General features: G+C 51.5%; 1 protein-coding gene across 2 annotated transcripts in view; it reads left to right on the top strand.

Moving 5' to 3' along the window:
- Positions 1-24,942, top strand: part of LOC147105407 (leukocyte surface antigen CD53-like) — a 44,597-nt gene extending 19,655 nt beyond the window's left edge. Inside the window, exons 2-8 of one of the 2 annotated variants that reach the window (XM_086011709.1) lie at positions 4,824-4,902; positions 7,486-7,674; positions 10,143-10,217; positions 13,673-13,774; positions 19,348-19,455; positions 20,070-20,153; positions 21,625-24,942. In XM_086011709.1, the coding sequence (XP_085867835.1) occupies positions 4,840-4,902; positions 7,486-7,674; positions 10,143-10,217; positions 13,673-13,774; positions 19,348-19,455; positions 20,070-20,153; positions 21,625-21,696 (693 nt within the window). In that variant the 5' untranslated portion in view covers positions 4,824-4,839 and the 3' untranslated portion in view covers positions 21,697-24,942. Of the gene's footprint in view, positions 1-4,820; positions 4,903-7,485; positions 7,675-10,142; positions 10,218-13,672; positions 13,775-19,347; positions 19,456-20,069; positions 20,154-21,624 lie in introns of both variants that reach the window. The other variant, XM_086011708.1, reaches the window with a different exon arrangement.
- Positions 24,943-27,908: the final 2,966 nt, after the last annotated feature.

The raw sequence follows: 27,908 nt of genomic DNA, 5'->3' as shown, positions 1-27,908 counted from the left end.
GTTCGTGCGGCCAACGCGGTCGACTGCCTGTCGCGTCGCTGCCCGGCTCAGACAACGGCTTACCCACCACCAAGCTGGAGAAGAAGCTGACGGTCGCCGATGGAGGCTCCGAGGTCAGGATGTCTTCCAGTGGGGTGGAGAGGGTGGAAACCTCTCTGCAACGTCCTGGCTGTGGACGAAGCTGCCGTGGAGTGACTGCCGCAGGGTCCGAATCAGACTCGTCGCCAGTGTTAAATCTGTGAGTTGTTCAAGTAATTAATACTCAGACTTAATCAGTAACAATAAAACAGGTCTTTACTGGTTGGAGGTAGGGACTATACGTAGGTCTTTACTTCATGCCCACAGGCGGGAACTGAGGGGGATCAGTACCCACAGTACTATTTATACCCCTATGGCCAGGAGTGGTACTGCGTATCACTACGCCCAACAAGTAGTGCAGTCCTGTCCATAGGTTCAAAGTAGCACACATATTACATACACAACAGCCATGAATGAGGCTTTCAGTGGCAGTGGGGTGATGTGGGGATGGAGATGGGCAATGTTACAGAGGTGGAAGTAGGCAGTCTTGGTGATGGGCTAGCTGTGAGATTGGAAGCTCGGATCAGCATCAAGCAGAGGCATGAAGTTACAGGTCCTCGGCGAATAGAATCGGAGATTCTGATGGGAGCTGAAGAAAATGGCTTTGGCTTGTCAATGATGAGCTGTAGGAAGGTCTAGCTCATCTACAACATGATATTGGACAGGCCATCAGGTCACATGGGTACAGTCATGTAATTAATGGTAGAGGCGGAGAGAATAAAACAGTAGTTTTCATTCATTCTCAGGATGTGAGCATCGCTGGAAAGGCCAGCATTTATTGAACATCCCTAGTTGCCCTGAGGAGATGCTGGTGGGTCTTATAGCAGTTTTGATACAACTGAGGGGCTTGCTAGGGCAGTTAAGAGTCAACCACATTGCTGTGGGACTGGAGTCACACACAGACCCAGACTGGGTAAGGACGGCAGGATTCCTTCCCCAAAGGACATTAGTGAACCAGGTGGGTTTTTACAACAATCCGACAGCTTCATGGTCACTTTTACTGATCCCAGCTTTTTATCTCCAGATTTAGTTTTCATTGAATGCAATTTCTCAAACCTGGGCTGGTGGGCTCTGGAGTCACATTCCCTGGATTATTAGTCCAGGCCTCTGGGATGACTAGTCCAGTAACACAACCACTACACGACTGGACCTTTTTTAGTTGGTGGGGTAGGGATTGGAGAGAAGATAGACTTGGTAAGGGTAAGGTGGTAACAGCAGTTTGGAAAACGGTGTGGTGGGGGAGCCAGGAGTGTGGGAACAGCACCTGAGGGGATGATGCACTTCATCTTTTGGCTGAAGACATGTTGAGAAATTTGGGAAGGGCGGGTGTCAAGGGAGGAGCAGGGTGGTGGGGTGGAGATGGGGGTAGAAGCGATTGTTGTGGGGTTGGAATGGGTAGGGAATGGGCTGAGGCTAGTCAGGGAGGGACTGTCAGAGAGAAGAGGGTGGAGGGGGGAAAGCCTTGAGTTTGGAGCCAAAGAAATCCATCAGGCTCTTGGCAACTGGGATCTGATGGGAGAAAGGTAGGCAGCAGATGGAGCTGAAAGGAGGTGGTTTGTGTTTGAGAAAGGAATTGAGAAACCTCTGACTCCCAGATAATGCTAGAATATTGGAATGGTCTGACCAGAGAGAGAGGAAGCGGGCGGATATTCTCGGCTGGTGGAGCCAGGTCTGGCGGTCACCGGCCAGGCTGGTCATGTGCACGTGAGCTGCAGACTTCACCTTCATTGTCCCTGGGACCCCTCCTCGCCCTGGGACCCCTCCTCGCCCTGGGACCCCTCTTGCCCTGGGACCCCTCTCACCCTGGGACCTCTCCTCGGCCCTGCTTAAAGTGACCAGCTTGCACGCTTTGCATTGTGAGGAATTCACTTCACACTCCGTCCGAGCTGTCCAGCTCTTTCCCCTTCCAGCCACTCTCCTCTCCCGAAGGTGCCAACTCCCGTCGGGTACAGTTAGACTGGCACCGGTAGCCAGCCTGTGACAGAGGGCTGCATCGCGCCTGAATTACTCCCCTAGAGTCCATGCACTTGGGGTCTGCAGCAGGGGTTGCTGGTTAGCAGCCAAGATGTGGGCTCCCCGGTCGATTGCTCCCTTCCCCCTCCCAAGGGCACTGAGGCCAATTGTAGCATACCCCGTCTACTCTCATCTACTCTCATCCACCCCCCCTCCCGCCTACTCCCTCCCCCCACCCCCTGCCTACTACCCCCCCCCCCCCCCATCCCCCGACCCCCCATCTGGGTGAGATCAGTTAACTTGGGACAGGCCAGGGACAAATCCTGGCACCTGCTGGTCTTTAAGAATATTTTGCTCCCAGATCCCTTGACCTCCGACAGAAGCACACAGCCTCTCGGCCCTGCGACCCTGCTTGGTGCCAACAGCTTCCTGTGCGGAAACAGCTACTCTCTCTCTTTGGAAGATGGCGAAGTGGCTGCTAGAAAAGGTCGCACTTCCTGTGTGCAGTTTGGTGTTTATATTTAGTAATCCACTGCTCTCTCCTCAATGTTCAAAGTTTGTCTTAAGGACCCAGGCAATGTGGGTTTCCATGGAAACGTCCCAGTGTTGCAGTTTGAAATGTCCTCCTTCCTCCACTATCATAGGAACCGAGATATCTTCACTGCTCTCCTCTCTCAGCCTCTGCACCGAGCGACTTCTCATCCTCGGTGACTTCAACCTCCATCTCAATTCATCATGCTCTCTCTCCTCTTAGTTCACTGCCCTGCTATCCTCCCTTAATCTCTCCCTCCTTATAAACTCCACTACCCATATTCACGGCCACCCCCTCGACCTCGCCATCTCACGTGGCCTCGCTACCCCCATCGTGTCAATCACAGATAAGGTCATCTCTGATCACTTCCTTATATCCCTATCCGCCCACATCCCCCTTCCTCCTCCAAACCCTACTTCCTTCTGTGCCCCCCCCCCACACCCCCCCCCGGAAAAACTCTCCCAACTCACTTACAACCACACTTTTTTAAAGCCCAATTGTCTAGCATTTGGCCCTCCATTCACCGCAACATTTCTGCTTAACCACACCCTCTCCTCCAGCTTATCATAGAATCATAGAATGGTTACAGCAAGGAAGAAGGTCATTCGGCCCGTCGAGCCCTTCCACAGCACTTCAGCTAGTCCCACTCCCCCGCCCTTTCCCCGTAGCCCTGCAAATGTTTTTCCTTCAGGTACTTATCCAACTCCCTTTTGAAAGCCACGATTGAATCTGCCTCCACCACCCTCTCAGGCAGTGTATTCCAGATCCTCACCACTCGCTGCATAAAAAAGTTTTTTCTTATGTTGCCTTTGGATCTTCTGCCAATCACCTTAAATCTGTGTCCTTTGGTTCTCGACCCTTCCGCCAATGGGAACAGTTTCTCTCTATCTACTCTGTCCAGACCCTTCATGATTTTGAACACCTCTATCAAATCTCCTCTCAATCTTCTCTGCTCCAAGGAGAACAACCCCAGCTTCTCCAGTCTATCCACGTAACTGAAGTCCCTCATCCCTGGAATCATTCTCGGAAATCTTTTCTGCCCCTCTCTAAGGCCTTCACATCCTTCCTAAAGTGCGGTGCCCAGAATTGGACGCAATACTCCAGTTGAGGCCAAACCAGTGTTTTATACATGTTCATCATAATTCCCGTAAGCTTTTTTAACCGCTTTCTCAACCTGCCCTGCCACCTTCAACAATTTGTGCACGTGCACCCCCTGGTCTCTCTGTTCCTGCACCCCCTTCAGGATTGTACCCTTTAGTTTATATTGCCTCTCCTCATTCTTTCTACCACAATGCATCACTTCGCACTTTCCTGCGTTAAATTTCATCTGCCACGTGTCCGCCCATTCCACCAGCCTGTCTGTGTCCTCTTGAAGTCGATCACTATCCTCCTCACTGTTCACTATACTTCCAAGTTTTGTGTCATCTGCAAATTTTGAAATTGTGTCCTGTACACCCACACCCAAGTCATTAATATATATCAAAAAAAGCAGTGGTCCTAGTACCGACCCCTGGGGAACACCACTGTATACCTTCCTCCAGTCCGAAAAACAACCGTTCACCACTACTCTCTGTTTTCTGTCACTTTGCCAATTTCATATCCACGCTGCCACTGTCCCTTTTATTCCACGGGCTTCAACTTTACTGGCAAGCCTATTATGTGGCACTTTGTCGAACGCCTTTTGAAAGTCCATGTACACCACATCAGCTGCATTGCCCTCATCAAAAAATTCGAGCAAATTAGTTAAACACGATTTGCCTTTAACAAATCTGTGCTGGCTTTGCTTAATTAATCCACACTTGTTCAAAGTGACTGTTAATTTTGTTCCTGATTATTGTTTCTAAAAGCTGCCCCACTACCAAGGTTAAACTGACTGGCCTGTAGTTGCTGGGTTTATCTTTACAACCTTTTTTGAACAAGGGTGTAACATTTGTAATTCTCCAGTCCTCCGGCACCACCAGAGAGAGTAGACTGATGGGGCAGTAATTAGCCGGGTTGGATTTGTCCTTTTTGTGGACAGGACGTCCACGGGCTGTTTTCCACATTGTCGGATAGATGCCAGTGTTGTAGCTGTACTGGAACAGCTTGGCTAGAGGCGCGGCTAGTTCTGGAGCACAAGCCTTCAGCACAATAGCCGGGATGTTGTCGGGGCCCATAGCCTTTGCTGTATCCAGTGCACTGAGCTGTTTTAACAGACTGAGCTGTATTTAAAGGACTTGACTGTGTAGATACGGAGTAACACTGGTCTTTTCTATAGCAGGTGTGTGAGCCTCACAATGGCACAAGGATGTTTAAAGACTCTGAAATATATGCTGTTCGCATTCAACTTCATATTTTGGGTAAGTGTTGGAGCAGATTCTGAGGCGAAAAATCTACAGGACAAAGTATTAATGTCCCGCCCCAGTGCGGGGAGCCCGTGTCCCGCCCCAGTGCGGGGAGCCCGTGTCCCGCCCCAGTGCGGGGAGCCCCTGTGCCGGGAGCCCGTGTCCTGCCCCAGTGCCGGGAGCCCCTGTGCCGGGAGCCCGTGTCCCGCCCTGTGTGGGGAGCCCCTGTGCCGGGAGCCCCTGTCCCGCCCCAGTGCGGGGAGCCCCTGTCCCGCCCCAGTGCGGGGAGCCCGTGTCCCGCCCCAGTGCGGGGAGCCCGTGTGCCGGGAGCACGTGTCCTGCCCCAGTGCCGGGAGCCCCAGTGCCGGGAGCCCCTGTCCCGCCCCTGTCCCGCCCCAGTGCGGGGAGCCCCTGTCCCGCCCCAGTGCGGGGAGCCCGTGTCCCGCCCCAGTGCGGGGAGCCCCTGTGCCGGGAGCACGTGTCCTGCCCCAGTGCGGGGAGCCCGTGTCCCGCCCCAGTGCGGGGAGCCCCTGTGCCGGGAGCACGTGTCCTGCCTCAGTGCGGGGAGCCCCTGTCCCGCCCCAGTGTGGGGAGCCCGTGTCCCGCCCCAGTGCGGGGAGCCCCTGTCCCGCCCCAGTGCCGGGAGCCCGTGTGCCGGGAGCCCGTGTCCCGCCCTGTGCGGGGAGCCCCTGTGCCGGGAGCCCGTGTCCCGCCCCAGTGCGGGGAGCCCCTGTCCCGCCCCAGTGCCGGGAGCCTGTGTCCCGCCCTGTGCCGGGAGCCCCTGTCCCGCCCCAGTGCGGGGAGCCCCTGTGCCGGGAGCCCCTGTCCCGCTCCAGTGCGGGGAGCCCCTGTCCCGCCCCAGTGCGGGGAGCCCGTGTCCCGCCCCAGTGCGGGGAGCCCCTGTGCCGGGAGCACGTGTCCTGCCCCAGTGCCGGGAGCCCCAGTGCCGGGAGCCCGTGTGCCGGGAGCCCCTGTCCCGCCCCAGTGCGGGGAGCCCCTGACCCGCCCCAGTGCGGGGAGCCCCTGTCCCGCCCCAGTGCGGGGAGCCCCTGTCCCGCCCCAGTGCCGGGAGCCCCTGTCCCGCCCCAGTGCGGGGAGCCCCTGTCCCGCCCCAGTGCGGGGAGCCCCTGTCCCGCCCCAGTGCGGGGAGCCCCTGTCCCGCCCCAGTGCGGGGAGCCCCTGTCCCGCCCCAGTGCCGGGAGCCCCTGTCCCGCCCCAGTGCGGGGAGCCCCTGTCCCGCCCCAGTGCGGGGAGCCCCTGTCCCGCCCCAGTGCGGGGAGCCCCTGTCCCGCCCCAGTGCGGGGAGCCCCTGTGCCGGGAGCCCCTGTCCCACCCCAGCGCGGGGAGCCCCTGTCCCGCCCCAGTGCGGGGAGCCCCTGTGCCGGGAGCCCCTGTCCCGCCCCAGTGCGGGGAGCCCCTGTGCCGGGAGCCCCTGTCCCGCCCCAGTGCGGGGAGCCCCTGTCCCGCCCCAGTGCGGGGAGCCCGTGTCCCGCTCCAGTGCGGGGAGCCCCTGTCCCGCCCCAGTGCGGGGAGCCCCTGTGCCGGGAGCCCCTGTCCCGCCCCAGTGCGGGGAGCCCCTGTGCCGGGAGCCCCTGTCCCGCCCCAGTGCGGGGAGCCCCTGTCCCGCCCCAGTGCGGGGAGCCCCTGTCCCGCCCCAGTGCGGGGAGCCCCTGTCCCGCCCCAGCGCGGGGAGCCCCTGTCCCGCCCCAGCGCGGGGAGCCCCTGTCCCGCCCCAGTGCGGGGAGCCCCTGTCCCGCCCCAGTGCGGGGAGCCCCTGTGCCGGGAGCCCCTGTCCCGCCACAGTGCTGGGAGCCCCAGTGCGGGGAGCCCCTGTCCCGCCCCAGTGCGGGGAGCCCGTGTCCCGCTCCAGTGCGGGGAGCCCCTGTCCCGCCCCAGTGCGGGGAGCCCCTGTGCCGGGAGCCCCTGTCCCACCCCAGCGCGGGGAGCCCCTGTCCCGCGAGATGGGGATTGCTGCCTAAGTTTGCTCAGGTGGTAAATTCCTGGTCTGGCTCTGGCCTGGTGAGGATGCAATGTCCCTTTTGTCCACCGGTTGTTGTGACCAGAGTCGCTGACAAAGGGCCGTCTCACAACGCTCAGTGTAACCCTGTGTGGTGGTGCTCTCACAGGCGGCCGGGAACCTGTGGATAAGTTGTGCCCAATGCTCATTAGACCCCGGCTGGTTTTTAAGTGTGATGCCTGAATAACACTCTGGCCGCACTGCACCCATTTGGGCAAATTTCTTTTTAAAACAACTCTGTCTCCTCTGCCCTTGGTACCAATCCCCCCCCATTCCCACCTTTGCCATCTCCCCCTGCCCCTTGCCTCTTGGCACCCCTGCCCCCAATGTCAGGAAAGTGGCCAGTGTACAACTGGTGGTCATCGGGCCCTGACTGGCTGCTGGTTCCTGTTCGGTTGGCACTGGCTTTCGCGGCACATTGCAGCATCCTTGGATTACATCCTGAGGTCAGCTGTTCCGTGCGCAGAATGCCCGGACTGTGAGGGTACCAGCGGATAATGAAGTAGCTGTTTGAGGAGAGGCACCTGGTCTTGTTTCCGCTCACAGTAGGAGACGCTGTGTCAACCTTCCATCTCTTTCAGATCTGCGGATGCGTTATCATGGGATTGGGGATCTACCTACTGGCGATGAATAACTTTGGAGCTTTGCTCTCCAGCCTACCATCTCTCTCCGTGGCCAACATCCTCATCATCGTGGGATCAGTCACCATGGTGGTGGCTTTTCTGGGCTGCATGGGGGCTATCAAGGAAAACAAATGCCTGCTTCTGTCAGTAAGTTCTGTCTGTATCCTCAGCCTGTCTTACCTGTGGAACACTCCGCCTTCACTCAGCGAGGAGTTGGAGGTCTCACACATGCACAGAACGAGATTGATTTAAAGATCCTCTTTATTTCTTTTGACTTTTAGGAGCTGTTATTTTTGTTTAAATGGTGAGCTGGAACAAGTATCCAGGCAAGGCTGAGGCCTGGGGCCTCCACTGTTCACAGTATTTAAAAATAACAAATGACAGTAAATAGGGAGGAATATCCATCTTGTCAGGTCAACTCCGAGCATTAATACTTGAAACAGAGAAAGAGAAAGAAATACAGGAAGACTTGCATTTATATCACGCATTTTACAACCTCTGGACGGCCCAAAGCCCTTTACAGTCAATGAAGTACTTCTGAAGTGTGGTCACTGTTGTAATGTGGGAAACGCGGCAGCCCAGTTTGCGCACAGGAAGCTCCCACACGCAGCAATGAGATAAATGACCAGATAATCTGTTTTTAGTGATGTTGGTGGAAGGATAAATATTGCCCAGCCCATAATCCAGGCTGACACTCCAGGGCAGTACTGAGGGAGTGCTGCACTGTCAGAGGTGCCGTCTTTCAGATGCGACATTAAACCGAGGCCCCGTCTGCTCTCTCAGGAAGAAGTAAAAGATCCCATGGCACTACTTCGAAGAAGAGCAGGGGAGTTCTCCCCGGTGTCCCGGCCAATGTTTTTCCCTCAACCAACATAACAAAAAAGCAGATGATCTGGTCATTATCACATTGCTGTTTGTGGGAGCTTGCTGTGCGCAAATGGGCTGCCGTGTTTCCTACATTACAACAGTGACTACACTTCAAAAAGTACTTCATTGGCTGTAAAGTGCTTTGGGACATCCTGGGGTCATAAAAGGCGCTATAGAAATGCAAGTTCTTTCTCTTCCTTCTGATTTGAAGGAACTCTCCTGTATTGTCCTCTTTGCTCCTGAGACTCTAACTGTCGGAGGGGTGCGGTTCTATTGACACCAGCAGGACACTGGCAACTCACCCAAGTGGCCATGATGATGAGTGTCAGGAAACTCAGCTGTTGGAGGTCAAAAAACCAGAGCGATTTGATAATATCAGTGCACAGTTGCTGTCAGTTTAATGGGGTGTGGATGTCAGTGTGTCTGGATGCCATGGTCAGAGATTAGAGTACGAGAAAAGGCAATTCAATCTATCACAACTGCTCCTTCTACACAGGGCTTGATGGACGGCACAGACACGATGGGCCGAAGGGCCTCTTTCTGTGCTGTATAACTCTATGACTCTATGACACCATTGACCCATTTAATCTCCTTCCACAGCCCATGTACACTCTACCTATCATGGACTCTACCCACCCAGTTAATCTCCTTCCACAGCCCATGTACACTCTCCCCTATCATGGACTCTACCCACCCATTTAATCTCCTCCCACAGCCCATGTACACTCTACCCTATCATGGACTCTACCCACTCATTTAATCTCCTTCCACAGCCCATGTACACTCTCCCCTATCATGGACTCTACCCACCCATTTAATCTCCTCCCACAGCCCATGTACACTCTACCCTATCATGGACTCTACCCACCCATTTAATCTCCTCCCACAGCCCATGTACACTCTCCCCTATCATGGACTCTACCCACCCATTTAATCTCTCGAAGGAAGATTCTGTATGTATACATAATTATCCTTAAAATTTATCAAGTTAGAAACTCCAGAATATTTATCTGTCTTCAAAACTCCTCCATTCAGCCCTGATCTGCTGCCCTGTAAACAATACTTGTCCTGCCTACCTCACAGATAGGTAGTGACCATCCATACTAACGTTTCCACAACTCATTCATTTATATCGTGCTGAACATAAGAACATAAGAAAAACGGGCAGTAGTCGGCCATTCAGCCCCTCGAGCCTGCTCTGCCATTCAATAAGACCATGGCTGATCTTCTACCTCAACTCCACTTTCCTGCACTATCCCCATATTTCTTAATTCCCCATATCCCTCCTAACTTCCTCATTTTAGTTTAATGCCCTCTCAGATTTGAACCATTGTCAATGGGAACAATCTCCATCAATATTTTCAATTCTCTGTGTTTGTGTGTGTATGTGTGTATTTATGACTGTATGTGTCTGCCTATGTATGTCTGTACACTGATGTGTCTGTTTGTGTATATCCACGTATATGCATCTGTATATGTCCCTATGTGTGTCTATGTCTGTGTGTGTGAACCTCTGTGTTTGTGTGTGCCGATGGGTGAGTGCCAATGAGTGTGTCTGTGTGCGTGTGTGTATGTGAGCCTATTGGTGTGATTGTGTGTGTCACCCAGCGAGGCGCCATGATATCAAGAGGTGTTTATGTACTTTGCTTGTTGTGGGACTCAGTGCCAGGCCAGTGAGTGTGTCTCTGCTGGTGTGAGAGGGGTGTCACAGTCACTCATTGCCCTGTTTCTCTCTCCTGTATCCCTAGTTCTTCATTTTGCTCCTCCTGATCCTTCTGATTGAGGTCACAGCCGCCATCGTTCTGTTCTTCTATGAAAAAGAGGTAGGTTTGACACCCCCTGAATATTATCACCATGGATGGGGTCTGAATCAATGTCAAGCGATTTGGGAAAAGCAAAATAGATTTTCACATTCAGCGTCTGTGCTGTGATCTGCTCAATCCGATTGCCCATCCGTTGTAGAAATCAACAAGAGGACAGTCTGACGAGGATTGCATTCCGACAGAATACTCCCGGCCATGGGTGGTGCAAATTACCAACGATCTATTTGCTTCAGTGTCTTCTTAGCTATCACTACATTTTAGTTGATCTAACTGGGTTAGTACGGTGGGTTAGATTCTCAGCCTCCTCCTCTGGGACAGAGCATAGTGGGTTAGATTCTCAGCCTCCTCCTCTGGGACAGGGTGCAGTGGGTTAGATTCTCAGCCTCCTCCTCTGGGACAGCGTACAGTGGGTTAGATTCTCAGCCTCCTCCTCTGGGACAGCGTACAGTGGGTTAGATTCTCAGCCTCCTCCTCTGGGACAGGGTACAGTGGGTTAGATTCTCAGCCTCCTCCTCTGGGACAGGGTACGGTGGGTTAGATTCTCAGCCTCCTCCTCTGGGACAGGGTACAGTGGGTTAGATTCTCAAACTCCTCCTCTGGGACAGGGTACAGTGGGTTAGATTCTCAAACTCCTCCTCTGGGACAGGGTACAGTGGGCTAGATTCTCAGCCTCCTCCTCTGGGACAGCGTACAGTGGGTTATATTCTCAGCCTCCTCCTCTGGGACAGAGTACGGTGGGTTAGATTCTCAAACTCCTCCTCTGGGACAGTGTACAGTGGGTTAGATTCTCAGCCTCCTCCTCTGGGACAGGGTACAGTGGGTTAGATTCGCAGCCTCCTCCTCTGGGACAGTGTACAGTGGGTTAGATTATCAGCCTCCTCCTCTGGGACAGGGTGCAGTGGGTTAGATTCTCAGCCTCCTCCTCTGGGACAGGGTACAGTGGGTTAGATTCTCAGCCTCCTCCTCTGGGACAGGGTGCAGTGGGTTAGATTCGCAGCCTCTTCCTCTGGGACAGCGTACAGTGGGTTAGATTCTCAGCCTCCTCCTCTGGGACAGCGTACAGTGGGTTAGATTCTCAGCCTCCTCCTCTGGGACAGAGTACGGTGGGTTAGATTCTCAGCCTCCTCCTCTGGGACAGGGTACAGTGGGTTAGATTCGCAGCCTCCTCCTCTGGGACAGTGTACAGTGGGTTAGATTCTCAGCCTCCTCCTCTGGGACAGAGTACGGTGGGTTAGATTCTCAGCCTCCTCCTCTGGGACAGGGTACAGTGGGTTAGATTCTCAGCCTCCTCCTCTGGGACAGGGTACAGTGGGTTAGATTCTCAGCCTCCTCCTCTGGGACAGAGTACGGTGGGTTAGATTCTCAGCCTCCTCCTCTGGGACAGGGTACAGTGGGTTAGATTCTCAGCCTCCTCCTCTGGGACAGGGTACAGTGGGTTAGATTCGCAGCCTCCTCCTCTGGGACAGTGTACAGTGGGTTAGATTCTCAGCCTCCTCCTCTGGGACAGAGTACGGTGGGTTAGATTCTCAGCCTCCTCCTCTGGGACAGGGTGCAGTGGGTTAGATTCTCAGCCTCCTCCTCTGGGACAGGGTGCAGTGGGTTAGATTCTCAGCCTCCTCCTCTGGGACAGGGTGCAGTGGGTTAGATTCTCAGCCTCCTCCTCTGGGACAGGGTGCAGTGGGTTAGATTCTCAGCCTCCTCCTCTGGGACAGGGTGCAGTGGGTTAGATTCTCAGCCTCCTCCTCTGGGACAGGGTGCAGTGGGTTAGATTCTCAGCCTCCTCCTCTGGGACAGGGTGCAGTGGGTTAGATTCTCAGCCTCCTCCTCTGGGACAGGGTGCAGTGGGTTAGATTCTCAGCCTCCTCCTCTGGGACAGGGTGCAGTGGGTTAGATTCTCAGCCTCCTCCTCTGGGACAGGGTGCAGTGGGTTAGATTCTCAGCCTCCTCCTCTGGGACAGGGTGCAGTGGGTTAGATTCTCAGCCTCCTCCTTTGGGACAGGGTGCAGTGGGTTAGATTCTCAGCCTCCTCCTCTGGGACAGGGTGCAGTGGGTTAGATTCTCAGCCTCTTCCTCTGGGACAGCGTACAGTGGGTTAGATTCTCACTCTCATCCTCTGGGACAGGGTGCAGTGGGTTAGATTCTCAGCCTCCTCCTCTGGGACAGGGTGCAGTGGGTTAGATTCTCAGCCTCCTCCTCTGGGACAGGGTGCAGTGGGTTAGATTCTCAGCCTCCTCCTCTGGGACAGGGTACAGTGGGTTAGATTCGCAGCCTCTTCCTCTGGGACAGGGTGCAGTGGGTTAGATTCTCACTCTCATCCTCTGGGACAGAGTGACTTGAAACCCCATTAATCAGGAATTTGAAATTAGAAAAAGAGAAATGGCAATGGTATGTGTGAGAGTGCCAGCCCTTTCCAAGATCTTCAGGCAGGGAGCCCTCAGTCAGTTCGCATCTGAATCACCCCGTTCACCTGTGTGTATATGTGCAGCAAATCTCAGGGGAATGTGATTTTAATGTGCCTTTATTGTATTGCTCAAAAGCCAGAGGTAAATATATGGCTAGATAAAGTCCTGTCTGCACCTGTGGACATCGTACAATCTCTTGCACGCCACTTCTTCAAACCTCATCCTCCCCCATTCCACCTCTCCTTCACTCCTCATCCTCCCATTCCACCTCTCCACTCCTCATCCTCCCCCATTCCATCTCTCCACTCCTCATCCTCCCTCATTCCACCTCTCCACTCCTCATCCTCCCTCATTCCACCTCTCCTTCACTCCTCATCCTCCCCCATTCCATCTCTTCACTCCTCATCCTCCCTCATTCCACCTCTCCTTCACTCCTCATCCTCCCTCATTCCACCTCTCCACTCCTCATCCTCCCTCATTCCACCTCTCCACTCCTCATCCTCCCTCATTCCACCTCTCCTTCACTCCTCATCCTCCCCCATTCCACCTCTCCACTCCTCATCCTCCCCCATTCCACCTCTCCACTCCTCATCCTCCCTCATTCCACCTCTCCACCCCTCATCCTTCCCCATTCCACCTCTCCCTCAATCCCATCCCCCCTCATTCTGCGCCAATCCCTAATTCCCAACATCCCCCATTCTGCCCCGATCCTTCAACCCCATTCTCCCCATTCTACCACTCCTTCAATCCTCAACATTCCCAATTCTCCCCACTCTCTCAATTCCATCCTCCCCTGATTCTGATCTACTCCCTCAGTTCCCTCTGCCATGAAATGCATCATTCCCGTCCTGCCCCTGTTTGGGGACAGTGGTTGCCTGTAATTAGCCATTTGTTTCTCTGTTGAATTGTTGGCAAGTTATGTCTGGATGATTATTTCTGGTATCAGGGTCTGTGTCAAAGGGGTGATACCAGTGGGCTGCCCCGGTACCCTGGACATGAAGATCGAGAAGGAAATCCCAGTCTCCTGACAGCGTTCCTGTTTTTGTTCTGCAGATAGACGTTTACATCGAAGATGACATGAAACTTGCTTTGCAGAAAGTGCAGACCGAAAACGTCACTGGAATTAGGGAAGCTTGGGATAAAATCCAGAATCAGGTAAATTCCAGGTGCCATGAATCCCGACCATGACCAGTGTTCCCCAGCAACAGTGCCTTTACCCCTGCTGCACAAGTGGTGAAAGTCTGTACATTTTTCTGTATGAACACAAATTATTTTAGTTGGAGATTGCCATCAGTGTTTAATTGGTTTTGTAATTATAATAGCAAGAATACAGTTAAATAAATTCAAACTCAATCATCTGGTCTTCGGAGGTGGAGACTCTGGGACTGATGTCCCTCCTCCAGCACCATAGGCTGCTCCCTGAACCTGGCTGAGCTGCACTCTCTGCTCCCAACACTCCACAACAAACACTTTCCCTACAATAATAACAAATGTGGAGTGGTGCATTGCCCTGTGACAGAAATGATTTGATGTAGGAGTATTCGCTCCGAGGGTGTGTTTCCCTGAAGATGTGGACAGTTGAAAGTCTGTTTCCTAACAAATACTCGATCCTTTAGGGGAGTACTCGTCCTGTACAATAGACAGCTCGAGACTGCTTTTCTCACACAATTAAAGTTTGAATAAAAATGAGATAGCATCTGAAATGACATGATAAAACTTTCATTTGTTTTACATGGATTTAAAAAAGCTGTTTTAAAACTTGTTGGAGGATGTAGAATGAAGGGTGGAGCTGTCATGTGATGTCACAGAGATGTGTGATGTCACAGTGTTCAGTGTGATGTCACAAAGAGAATGGTGTGGTCACATAACTGAGGTGTATGATGTCACCAGAGGGCTGCTGTGCGATACATATGAACTTGCGAAGAAGAAAGACAGGAATAGACCAACTGGCCCACCCGGTCTGCCCATCCAGACATGGAGCAGCCTATGATTACCATCAACTCACCCGCCCTCCAGTCACACAATGTCCTACCAGCGGCAAAAAACAGACTAATTTAGGAAAAGAATTCTGGTAAATTCCCCTCTAACCTCTGAAGATGATCAAGCAAACCCCAGGAGTCAGCAGTGACTGATCTCACTAATCACAGAGAACCCCACCCACCTTCGATAACTCAAGGTCTCTTCCACTCATGGGAACTTGTCCAGGTCCGTTTCATCGCGCAATCTGTTCCAGAGGTTGGCAAATCTCTGCAAAAAGAAGTTGCTGCTGTCGAGCCTAACTCTATATTATACTAAAGCCCCTGTCCCCTCTCCCTATCCAGCTCCAAAACCTTTCCACTTGAACAGAATCTGGTAATTCCATGCGTGTGTCAACTATGCCGGATTGCCCCTCTAAAGGCTACAGAGCCTGGGGACACAATACAAGAAATGTTGAGGGTCCATGACCCTGACCTAGCGAGGTCGCAGTGAAAGCAAACAGAGTGTTAGGGTGTATAGCTAGAGCAGTTAAATACAAAGCTAGCAATATGATACTTACCCCGTAACAAGGCCTTGGAATGGCCACATCAGTAATATCCTCTATACTTCTCCAGTGAAAAAGCCCAGTTCCCTTAGCCTGACCTGATAACTAATTAACCTAAGACTTTCTATCAATCTGGTTACCCCACTCTGGACATTCTCCAAGGGCCTTGATATTCCCCATCATGTGAGGGGACCAGAAACTGGACATAGTATTCTGGATGTGGCCATACCAAGGCCTTGTACGGGGTAAGTATCACCAGAGCTGGCAACCTTAACCAGAGCCCGCACAGATCCGCTACCATTAATATGCGACATTTTCAACAATCCAGCTTAAAACCTGACTGCCAATCCCACAGGATGCAACTTACTTAACCTAGCACGGGGGGGGGGGGCGCGGGGGGGGGGGGGGGTAGCACGGGGGGGTGGGGGGGATTTCCCAGGGTTGTACCCTGAAGTCATGGCAGGAGAGCGAGAGTGGGGAAATTCCGCTCCCCCCCCCCCCGCCCCCCCCATTACCAGGCTACCATCTGTGTGACTCCTTCCACCATGTTGGTGAGACACACAAAGGGAACACTGATATTGTTAATTAATGTTGTAAAGTCATCACAAAGTAAAGTAACCGCGAAGCTGTTGGATTGTCATAAAAACCCAACTGGTTCAGTGATATTCTTTCGGGAAGGAAACCTGCCGTCCTTGCCTGGTCTGCTCTACGCGTGATTGCAGTCCCACACCAACATAGCTATGATAAATTGACCCTTAGTGTTAGGGGGATTAAATACATGGGGTTACGGGGATAGGGTGGGATATGTGTTGGTGTAGGGGTTACGGGGATCGGGTGGGATATGCGTCGGTGCAGGCTCGATGGGCCGAAATGGTCTCTATCTGCACTGTGGGGTTTCTGTGATTCTGTGATAGCTGACGCTTAACTGCCCTCTGAAGTGGCCTAACCAAGCCAGCCAGTTGTATCAACCATTTTTTTTTATTCGTTCATGGGATGTGGGCATCGTTGGCAATGCCAGCATTTATTGCCCATCCCTAGTTGCCCTCGAGAAGGTGGTGGTGAGCCACCTTCTTGAACCACTGCAGTCCGTGTGGTGAAGGTGCTCCCACAGTGCTGTTCGGGAGGGAGTTCCGGGATTTTGACCCAGCGACGATGAAGGAACGGCGATATACTTCTAAGTCAGGATGGTGTGTGACTCGGAGGGGAACTTGGAGATGGTGGTGTTCCCGTGCGCCTGCTGCCCTTGTCCTTCTAGGTGGAAGAGGTCGCGGGTTTGGGAGGTGCTGTCGAAGAAGCCTTGGCGAGTTGCTGCAGTGCATCTTGTAGATGGTACACACTGCAGCCACGGTACGCCGGTGGTGCAGGGAGTGAATGTTTAATGTGGTGAATGGGGTGCCAATCAAGCGGGCTGCTTTGTCCTGGATGGTGTCGAGCTTCTTGAATGTTGTTGGAGCTGCACTCATCCAGGCAAGTGGAGAGTATTCCATCACACTCCTGACTTGTGCCTTGTAGATGGTGGAAAGGCTTTGGGGAGTCAGGAGGTGAGACACTTGCTACAGAATACCCAGCCTCTGACCTGCTCTTGTTGGCACAGTATTTATGTGGCTGCTCCAGTTAACTTTCTGGTCAATGGTGATCCCCAGGATGTTGATGGTGGGAGATTCGGTGATGGTAATGCTGTTGAATGTCAAGGGGAGGTGGTTAGACTCTCGCTTGTTGGAGATAGTCATTCTCTGGCACTTCTGTGGCACGAATGTTACCTGCCACTTATCAGCCCAAGCCTGAACGTCGTCCAGGTCTTGTTGCATGTGGGCATGGACTGCTTCATTATCTGAGGAGCTGTGAATGGTGCTGAACACTGTGCAGTCATCAGCGAACATCCCCATTTCTGACCTTATGTTGAAGGGAAGGTCATTGATTAAGCAGCTGAAGATGGTTGGGCCTAGGACACTGCCCTAAGGAACTCCTGCAGTGATGTCCTGGGGCTGTGATGATTGACCTCCAACCACCACAACTACCTTCCTGTGTGCTAGGTATGACTCCAGCCAGTGGAGAGTTTTCCCCCCGATTCCCATTGACTTCAGTTTTACTCAGGCTCCTTGATGCCACACTCGGTCAATTGCTACCTTGATGTCAAGGGCAGTCACTCTCACCTCGCCTCTGGAATTCAGCTCTTTTGTCCATGTTTGGACCAAGGCTGTAATGCGTTCTGGAGCCAAGTGGTCCTGGCGGAACCCAAACTGGGCATCAGTGAGCAGGTTATTGGTGGGTAAGTGCCGCTTGACAGCTGGGATGTTTCGGGGCCCACAGCCTTTGTTGTATCCAGTGCGCTCAGCCGTTTCTTAATATCACGTGGAGTGAATCGAATTGGCTGAAGACTGGCTTCTGTGATGGTGGGGACCTCAGGAGTAGGCCGATATGGATCATCCACTCAGCACTTCTGGCTGAAGATGGTTACAAATGCTTCAGCCTTGTCTTTTGCACTCCCATTCTGGGCGCCACCATCATTTGAGGATGGGGATATTCATGGAGCCTCCTCCTCCCGTTAGTTGTTTAATGGTCCACCACCATTCACGACTGGAAGTGGCAGGACTGCAGAGCTTTGATCCGATCCGTTGATTGTTGGATCGCTGAACCCTGTCTTTAGCATGCTGCTTCTGCTTTTTAGCATGTATGTAGTCCTGTGTTGCAGCTTCCCCAGGTTGGCACCTCATTTTTAGGTACGCCTGGTGCTGTTCCTGGCATGCTCTTCTACATTCCTTATTGAACCAGGGTTGGTCCCCTGGCTTGATGGTAATGGTAGAGTGAGGGATATGCCGGGCCATGAGGTTACAGATTGTGGTGGAATACAATTCTGCAGCTGCTGATGGCCCACAGCGCCTCATGAATGCCCAGTTTTGAGCTGCTAGATCTGTTCTGAATCTATCACATTTAGCACGGTGGTAGTGCCACACAACACAATATAGGGTATCCTCCGTGTGAAGACGGGACTTCGTCTCCACAATGACTGTGCGTTGGTCACTGCTATCAATACTGTCATGGAAAGATGCATCTGCGACAGGTAGATTGGTGAGGACGAGATCAAGTAGTTTTTCCCTCGTGTTGGTTCTCTCACTACCTGTTGCAGGCCCAGACTGGCAGCTACGTCCTTCAGCTCTCGGCCAGCTCAGGCTGTAGTGGTGCTACCGAGCCACTCTTGGTGATGGACATTGAAGTCCCCCACCTAGAGTACATTCTGTGCCCTTGCTACTCTCAGTGCTTCTTCCAAGTGGTGTTCAACATGGAGGAGTACTGATTCATCAGCTGAGGGAGGGCGGTAGGTGGTAATCAGCAGGAGGCTTCCTTGCCCATGCTTGACCTGAAGCCATGAGACTTCATGGGGTCCGGAGCCAATGTTGAGGACTCCCAGGGCCACTCCTTCCCGACTGTATACCACTGTGACACCACCCCTGGTGGGTCTGTCCTGCCGGTGGGACAGGACATACCCAGGGATGGCGGTGGTGGAGTCTGGGACATTGGCTGAAAGGTATGATTCTGTGAGTATGACTATGTCAGGCCGTTGCTTGACTAGTTTGTGGGACAGACCCCAGATGTTGGTGAGGAGGATTTTCAGGGCCACCAAGTTGTATCAAACATCTACAAAAGGCGGCCCACCACCACCTTCTCAGAGCAACGAGTTGAGTTGCCATCCCTCCAGCATTGTCCTGGAGTCTCCAGGAACTATCGGTGAATCGCCAAGACTCTGCTATGAGTAACACAGGAGAAAAATTGTAGCGACATTTAAAAAAAAAAAGAAGAATATTCTTTCAACATTTATTAGTTATAAAAATATTGGAGGTGGGATGAAGAGGCTGTTTGAGGGAGAGTCAAGCATCATCTGTTTGGCCTGGGGAAGGCAGTGTGCCGTGAGGGTGGGCGTGTTGGGTAACCAGTGACGGGCGTGTGGGGGCGGGGCGGTTGGAGGTGGGAGGTCATGTGATGAAACCTCCATGAATACGTCCAATCAGAGCTGGTAACCCTAGCAACTAGAGATGGGCAATAAATAATGCCCTTGCTAGAAAGCCCGCACCCTGAGAATGAATATAAAAACCCTTCAAACATATGATTGAGTAATCACCTATAAACATGGGCTAACATCTTGTTTTGATGACTGTGCTGCTCATTGTACGAGGGAGGATAACTTTGTTCTCTCCTTGTCTCCTCTTAGCTGCAATGTTGTGGTGTCATGAACTACACCGACTGGGGCAATGCTGTGCCCAATTCCTGCTGTCCGGTAACTAATGGACCCTGCAACTCCCACCACTATTTTGCAAAGGTGAGGTGAACGAATGAACTGTCCTAAACCTGCAGCAGAGCCTCCTCCTCAAGGAAAACCATTAATGTTGGCATCCGACAGACTCTTTCAATTCATTTTTCCATCCTTTAGCACTTTGTGAGGTGGCGGGACACTCCTTACTATTGGAACTGGGATATGCCTGTTGGGCCATGCTATTGACATCAGCCTATTAAGTGGGTGGTGTCCTCTCCCTGCAGCTGCAGCCTGTAGATTGCATGAGGCAGCATTGCAAGTAAACGAGATGATTATCCCCAGCTAACCCATCAATAATCTGTATGATTAATGAGTGACTGTTGTAGGGCAGCATAAATAGGGCCAACTGTGAATAAAATGGACCCTTAAACAGTATATGCACGCGCACTGCAAAGAGTTAAGGTTCCTTTGATGCTTGCTTAGAGATTCTGAGTTTGAGTGACAAAGGTATTTAGAAGGATCTGCAGTGCGTGAGTGTGTGTCTGTGGGTCCGTGTGAGTGTGTGTCTGTGTGCATTTAGTCTCAGTATGCTACTCACTCATCTATCTGTGTGCTCGGGGTGACTCCCACTGGCTTTGCTGAGAAGCAGGTTCTGAAATTGCTGTCCGTGTGTTTTCCAGGGTTGCTATGGCCTGGTCCGGGACTGGTTTGAGGCCAACTTTCTAATCATTGGAATTGTCATCATTTGTGTGTCGATCATCCAGGTAAATACTTCCCGTAAATCCATCTCACATTGCTGTAAATATTCGTTATGCCATCATGTTGGCAGCTTAGGTGAAAGCCTCGCCCACTGGTACCAGTAGAGGTGCCAGTCTGAATCAATACAAAACACTAACTAGCGTTCGTGAGGCACCTTTTACTTTAATAATCCTCGCAAGGCTCTTCACGGTTGCACATTTGAGGTCCAAAAAACCCTCTGTGCAAAAAATAATTTCTCCGAACCCTTTCCTTTGTTTGTTCTGGTGATGATCCTAAATTTATGCTCTCTCTAGTTACCCCATTCCCCTTATCAGAATGATACTGCAGCTTACAGGGCTAAATTACGAGGACAGGTTGTATAAACTTGTCTTGTATTCCCTCGAGTTTAGAAGGGTGAGGGGTGATCTGATCGAGATGTTTAAAATGAGGAACTATTCCCTCTGGTGGGGGAATCCAGGGCAAGGGGACATAATCTTAAAATTAGAGCCAGGCTGTTCAGGGGTGAAATCAGGAAGCACTTCTTCACACAAAGGGTAGTGGAAATCTGGGATTCTCCCCCCTGGAAGGCTGTGGATGCTGGGGTTCTATTGGAGCTTTCAAAACTGAGATTAATAGATGCTTGTTGGGTAAGGGTATCAAGGGATATGGAACAAAGGTGGTTAAACGGTGTTGTACAGATCAGCGGTGATCCTATCAATGGTGGAACAGGCTCGAGGGGCTGAATGGCCCAGTCCTGTCCCTATGAACGGTGGGGCAGGCTCGAGGGGCTGAATGGCCCACTCCTGTCCCTATGAACGGTGGGGCAGGCTCGAGGGGCTGAATGGCCCAGTCCTGTCCCTATGAACGGTGGGGCAGGCTCGAGGGGCTGAATGGCCCACTCCTGTCCCTATGAACGGTGGGGCAGGCTCGAGGGGCTGAATGGCCCACTCCTGTCCCTATGAATGGTGGGGCAGGCTCGAGGGGCTGAATGGCCCACTCCTGTCCCTATGGCAGATTTTGAGGGGGGTTTTTTAGGCAGGAGAGAAGCAGCAAACTGAAGAGGTTTGGGATTGATGCCCTTGGTGACAAGGTCACCTGGTGACACTCACTGTCTGGGCTCACATAAGAGGCCAGCTGTTGGGCAGTGGGCAGCACTCTACGGCCAGCTGTTGGGCAGTGGGCAGCACTCTACGGCCAGCTGTTGGGCAGTGGGCAGCACTCTACGGCCAGCTGTTGGGCAGTGGGCAGCACTCTACGGCCAGCTGTTGGGCAGTGGGCAGCACTCTACGGCCAGCTGTTGGGCAGTGGGCAGCACCCTACGGAGCTGTACTCCAGCGAGGACCGTGCCTTTGAGAGGAGTGGAGAGGGGGAGGAAACGAGATGGGCAAAAACTGGCAACTAAAAGGGCAATGACCCCCGGTGATAGATGGTGACCGAGTCGCACTTACTGTGACCGTAGAGTGGACAATGGTGACGTTTAGCTTTATCTGCTTTCAGGTGCTGGGCATGTCATTCTCCATGACCATGTACTGCCAGATTTGTAACAACTACAAGTCCTACGACAACTGAACTGATGCCATCCCTCCCGGAGAGGAAGCCCCATCCTGTGTGATTGTAAATGTATCTGCCATCATAGGCTCTGCTCTTCTGAAGACTGGGACTTTACCCGTTTCCTGCTGCTGTCTATTAACAGATGATGCGAGTTTAGGCCGTGTGAACCTGAGTGCACCTAAGTGTCCATTGCACCGGTGCCACCCCTCTGGCTCATCGACAGCGCCTCTCAATCTCTCCCTTTGGACTTCAATAGCACCCCTGCAAGGAATTGTACTCAAATCAAACGGGCTACTTTGCCTCTTCCCGTCTGTTCTGTTGAGAGAGCTCTAGGAGCACAGGGCTTAGTAATTCTGCCTTTCCCTGTCTGCAAGAGAAACGGGCAGGCCTGTTTGGTCTTGGCAGGCGTCAATGGGAAGGATCATGTTCAACAATCAGAAGACTCAACATTACTTAGAATTACATAGAATGTACAGTGCAGAATCAGGCCATTGCTCCATGCTGTGTTTATGCTCCACATGAGCCTCCTCCCACCCCTCTTCATTTCACAATATCAGCATAACCTTTTACTCCTCTCTCCCTCGTGTTTATCTAGCTTCCCCTTAAATGCATCGATACTATTCACCTCAACCACTCGCTGAGGCAGTGGGTTCCACATTCTAACTACACTGGGTAAAGAAGATTCTCCTGAATTTCCGATTAGATTTAGTAATGACTATCTTATATTTATAGCTCATAGTATTGGTGGAAACATGTTCTCTATGTCTACTCTATCAAACCTGTTAATAATCTTAAGGCCCTCTACCTGGTCACTCCTCGGCCTTCTCTTTTCTAGAGGAAAAAAGCCCCAACCTGTTCAATCTTTCCTGGTAGTTAGAACCTTAGTTCTGGTATCATCCTTGTCAATCTTGTTTGCCCCTTCTCCAGTGCCTCGATGTCCTTTTTAGAATATGGAGACCAGAACTGTTCACAGGACTCCATGTGGCCCAACCAAGGTTCTGTGCAAGTTAAACATCATTTCTCTGCTTTCCTATCCCTCTAGAAATGAACCCCAGTGCTTGGTTTGCATATTTATGGCCTTATTAATCTGCGTCACTACTTTTAGTGATTGTCTATCTGGAGCCCCAGATCCCTCTGTTCCCCCATTTAGACTCTTAGGGGGAAACATTCGGTTGCTCCCCCTTTGGGGGCACTAACTGGAGGCGCAAAGCAACCCAATTTTCCCCCCTTATTTTCCAAGGAGAATAGGCTTATTATTCCTAACAAAACGTACCACCTCACACTTATCTATATTGAAATTAATTTGACATTTACACGCCCATTCTGCAAGTTTTCTCCCTGACAATGGCCTGAACCATCTTCCAGTCACTGCCATTTGGGCATTGGTCCTGCTGACATCCACCCTTGGCCACAGTGAGGAGCAGGACTTTTGCAGGACTTTTCCATACAAATTCCAAAGATGATCATCTCTAAAATGGAAATGGTCTTTTAGGGCAGGACAGGCACAGCCCTGACGCAACGCTGAGACATAGAGCGGCGGCCGCATGTGCTGACAAGTCCAACAGCTTTGAAAGTACCTCATTGGCTGTGGAGCACTTTGGGATGCCCTGAAAGGCGCTAGATAAATTCTTCAACCTGTAGATCTAGCTGAACTCATGAGTCAGCAGTTTGTCATTGATTGGGTTAGTACCTATCTGATAAGCAGGATATTTCTCAGCTCTAGACTGGGCTGCCAACCTTGAAGGCTTGTGCTGGAGTCTCTGGGAATTAAAGATGAATCTCCTTGACACTGCTACAAGGAACTCAGGAGAAAGATCATCGGGGCGTTAAAAGAACATGTATTTTAATTTCTTTGAACACTTCTGTTTATTAGTAATAAAAATATGGGAGAGGAAAAAAAGGCTGATTGACCAGGTGGGGCATGTAATGAAGCTGCCTGGAATAGATCTAACCAGAGTTGGCATCCTGCTCTAGACATCTTAAAACCTGAGAATACGGCCCTTTCCTCTGGACAGTCTCGCGCATGCACTCTTACTAAGCTGTGAGATTGGCTCAGGTTGTTGATCCTTCAAGCTCACCTCAACTTGGCAGTTGATGGCAATGTTTTGAAATAAGTTCTTTCATTGGCTGAACATTGCTTGTTCAAATGCAATGAAGGGTGGTCTCCCAATGGAACTGAACAAGAGTTAAAGGGCCGCCCGCCCGCCAGTCACCACCCGGAGTGACCTGGAGACACTGGAGTGTGTCGCTCCGACGCTGGTTTCTCCCATCGCAGTTTGGTTGTATTAAAAATGATTGAGGTTCAACAAGTAGAAAGGTCCTTGATGCAGCAGTAACAGGCCACTTCCCCAACCAGCAACACGATGTCAGTGGCATAACTTTCAAAATGTAATTGGATGCTAAAATGGGAGAGTACAAGGATTAGCTTCGATGGGCTGAATGCCCTTTTCTCAACTTTGGCTTTTCTTACATTGTAACTGTGAATAATTATGAAGAAGCCTAGACTTTAAAAAGGGCCATGATTGAACGAAGATACCACAGGATAGCAGGTTATTAGGAGAACTGAGCTGTGTTTTCCAAATTGCCCTGACTTTAGTCGACCATTAATCTAGTGCACACACATTGCCAGTCACTTCCCACTATTCAATCAGACTTAAAAGATTGTTATACTATAGTCCCACAGACTGCATGTACACGTTGAATGGGCCCAATAGAGGTTCAGTATTTAAATATGGTTTCAAAATTATACGTTTGAGCTGGTTAATTCCCAAGTGTAGATCAGTTTGAGAAGTCAACCAATATGGTGGCAATCAGTCATTTTAATGACCAAATACAATTAGTAACAAGACAGGCAGTAAGTACTGAAGATGGAGATTACCCCAATCCTTTGGAGAGCAGGCGATCACTGTCTGTCCCTTTGTTCTTTGCTCCTGTTCTACGCTTCCCCCTTAAGGCAGTTATTTATAGCTGCATATAGTGACCCCACTATTCCCGGCCAGAATGAAGCTGATTGGGTAATTCCCCAGTCAACCTCGCACGCACTGCTGGAAGTGACAGGTATTGATGTTACCCACATAATTTGTATTCTCTGCTCACTGCAATTTTCTGGAGAAATCACCCTGCTTTTATCGAGAGAAGTTGCTGCAGTTTCAGTCATGAGTTTGCTGTATTTCATAGAGACTCTTTTTAAATAGACTCTGTAGGCTGCTGTAGTGCGCTGTTTGAACAGACTCTGCTGAGTAAATAAAACATTTTGCTGTAAAATAGACTGTTTGCTGTGAGTCCAGCCCACCTCCAACTCATTGGTAGACACTGTGGTGGCACTAGAGAAATCGCGGGGGAGAGCGCACTGGGGATAAAGTGTGGGGGGGGAGAGAGCGCAGGGGAGAGATTGTGGGGGAAACAGTGTAGGGAGAGAGCGCGGGGGTTGAGATCGCCAGAAGAGATAGCGGGTGCTGAGATCGCGGGGGAGAGATAGCGGGTGCTGAGATCGTGGGGGAGAGATCGCGGGGGAGAGATAGCGGGTGCTGAGATCGCGGGGGAGAGATCGCGGGGGAGAGATAGCGGGTGCTGAGATCGCGGGGGAGAGATCGCGGGGGGGGGGAGATCGCGGGGAGGGATAGCGGGTGCTGAGATAGTGGGGGAGAGATCACAGTGGGAGAGATTGCAGGGGAAGAGATTGCGGACAGATATTGTGAGAGATCACGATGGGAAGAGAGATCAGAGGGGATTAATTTTCAAATTCAGGAGGCCCTCGCCGCAAGTCATCCGCACCATGTGGAAGGAGGTAGCCCAGCTGGTCTCGGGCAGCACTGTGGTCCCCAGGACCCCCACACAGTGCAGGAAGAAATTTAACAACCTCACTCAGGTGGTCAGGGTGAGCGAAGGCTTCAACAAATGCTACATACCACCATCAGTACCACAATCTTCACACACTGCCCAAAGCACCATGCCCCCAGCACTCACCCACCAACAATCTCTACCTAGCAACATTCACACCCACATCTTACACCTTGCACACAATGACAGCTATTCAACTATGGCAGGCACATCACCCAAACATATTTCTCCACACTCACACACACTTTCCTTTCTCTTGCAGGCCAAGGTGGCTCACAACAGGAGGGAGAAGGAGTGAACAGGCGGGGGATAAGCCGACACCCAACGATTCCGCTGGAAAATAGAGTGCTGCAGATTATTGGGTGCAATTGGGGACAACAATGGTATGTTCATCCCCATTCCTCCTTCTCACATCCCACTTCCCCCTCACCCCACCAGCGGTTCGCACTCTCCAGCTAATCATTGGAGATGATAACGGACAGGTTCAAAATGGAGGAGGTCAGTGTGTAATCCTTTGTTAGTAAGGCCACATGGACAAGGTGAAACACAGGGTGAAGAAGAAGTCCTGCCACTCTTCCCCCACCCCCCCCCCCCCCCAAACACACATCACAGGAACATGAGCATATCATGCAGGAAGAACGCCAACATGGGAAGTTGGAAGTGAAACTGACCTATCAGAGGGAGGCAACTGAAGAAAATACGAGGGGCCATTAAGGGGAACACTATAAAGAGAAGAGAAAATGGCACAAAAAGAACAGAACAAAGGGAGGTGCTTGACTGGCCAGTCGACTCTCGGAGCCTACGAGCAACTCGGACTGATCACCCGAGAAGGAGTGTAGGTATGAAAGTCAGACATAGGGTCCTGGGGTACTTGTATATATGCATGAATTAGTAAACTGTAGTGTAAATAAAGACCATTTTATTGGTGACAAACTTACCTGTCATTGTTACGCTTACTCGTAATTCTCAGGGTCCCAACAGCAGTAAGAGAAAGTCCTACAGATTTCTGGCGATTCACGAAGGGACCCCGAGTGAAAAACATGTTTTTATAACAATGGCAGATAAGGGGAAAAATATGGAGGGTTCAGTAACACAATATATTAACGGAAAAATCGATACAGATAAACCATGGGTTAGAGATATTGTGTAGAACGATGACTTAGTACCAAAAGCAAAGGAATGGACGGAATGTCTGTAAGAACATAAAAACAAGAACATCAGAAATAGGAGCAGGAGTCGGCCATTCGGCCCCTCGAGCCTGCTCCGCCATTCAGTAAGATCATGGCTGATCTTCTACCTCATCTCCACTTTCCTGCACTATCCCCATATCCCTTGATTCCCTTAATATTCAAAAATCTATCGCTCTCTGTCTTGAATATACTCAACGACTGAGCCTCCACAGCCCTCTGGGGTCGAGAATTCCAAAGATTCACCGCCCTCTGAGTGAAGAGATTCCTCCTCATCTCAGTCCTAAATGGCCGACCCCTTATTCTGAGACTGTGACCCCTGGTTCTAGACTCCCCAGCCAGGGGAAACATCCTCCCTGCATCTACCCTGTCAAGCCCTGTAAGAATTTTGTATGTTTCAATGAGATCACCTCTCATTCTTCTAAACTCTAGAGAATATAGGCCTAGTCTACTCAATCTCTCCTCATAGGACAATCCCCCCATCCCAGGAACCAGTCTGGTGAACCTTCGTTGCACTCGCTCTATGGCAAGTACATCCTTCCTTAGGTAAGGAGACCAAAACTGTACACAGTACCCCAGGTGTGGTCTCACCAGGGCCCTATATAATTGCAGTAAGGAAAGGAGGAATCGTGTTAGCCTATCAAAGGCAATCAGTTCAAAATAAGAAAGTGGTGGAAGAACAAACCAGAGAGATTGAACAACTGAAACAAAAGGTGAGCGGCAGGAAGCAGTAGTGAACCGCTTTCTAAAAGAGTTCGAGGAAGTGAAAGAACAGAGACAAGCTGAGAAAGTGAAAGGGGAAAGTAAGCTGGAATACTCCGTGTCAGGTGAGGGAGTGTGCGCGAAGAGCTGATCGATGGGAGAACGAAAGCCGTGAGCAACAGCGGCAGGCAGCCTCGGCTGAGGAAGAGTTCAGCAATGTAAAAACAGCACTGAAGGTGTTGCGGCAACAAAAGGAGGGAGAAGCTGAACACATCAAATGCCAAAAGGAAATTGAGCGATCGGAAGCTCAGCAATCTGTAGAGAAGGGGATAATATGCTTAATGACCCCAGAGGAAGGGGATGTAGAGGGGGAAGGAAAGTGTTCTGATGGATCACAACACGGGGAGTTGAGACCCCCGCTGGCAGTAGTGGGACCTCTGGTTCCACCCCCAATGAATCCTATGAGGCAGCAGAAATTCGACCCCCCTGCCAGGGGACAGA

Source organism: Somniosus microcephalus, chromosome 18 (genome assembly GCF_052327205.1).
Source record: "Somniosus microcephalus isolate GS21.2 chromosome 18, FLI_Smic_1.0, whole genome shotgun sequence".
Classification (NCBI taxonomy): domain Eukaryota; kingdom Metazoa; phylum Chordata; class Chondrichthyes; order Squaliformes; family Somniosidae; genus Somniosus; species Somniosus microcephalus.
This window is presented reverse-complemented; position numbering and strand designations above follow the sequence as displayed.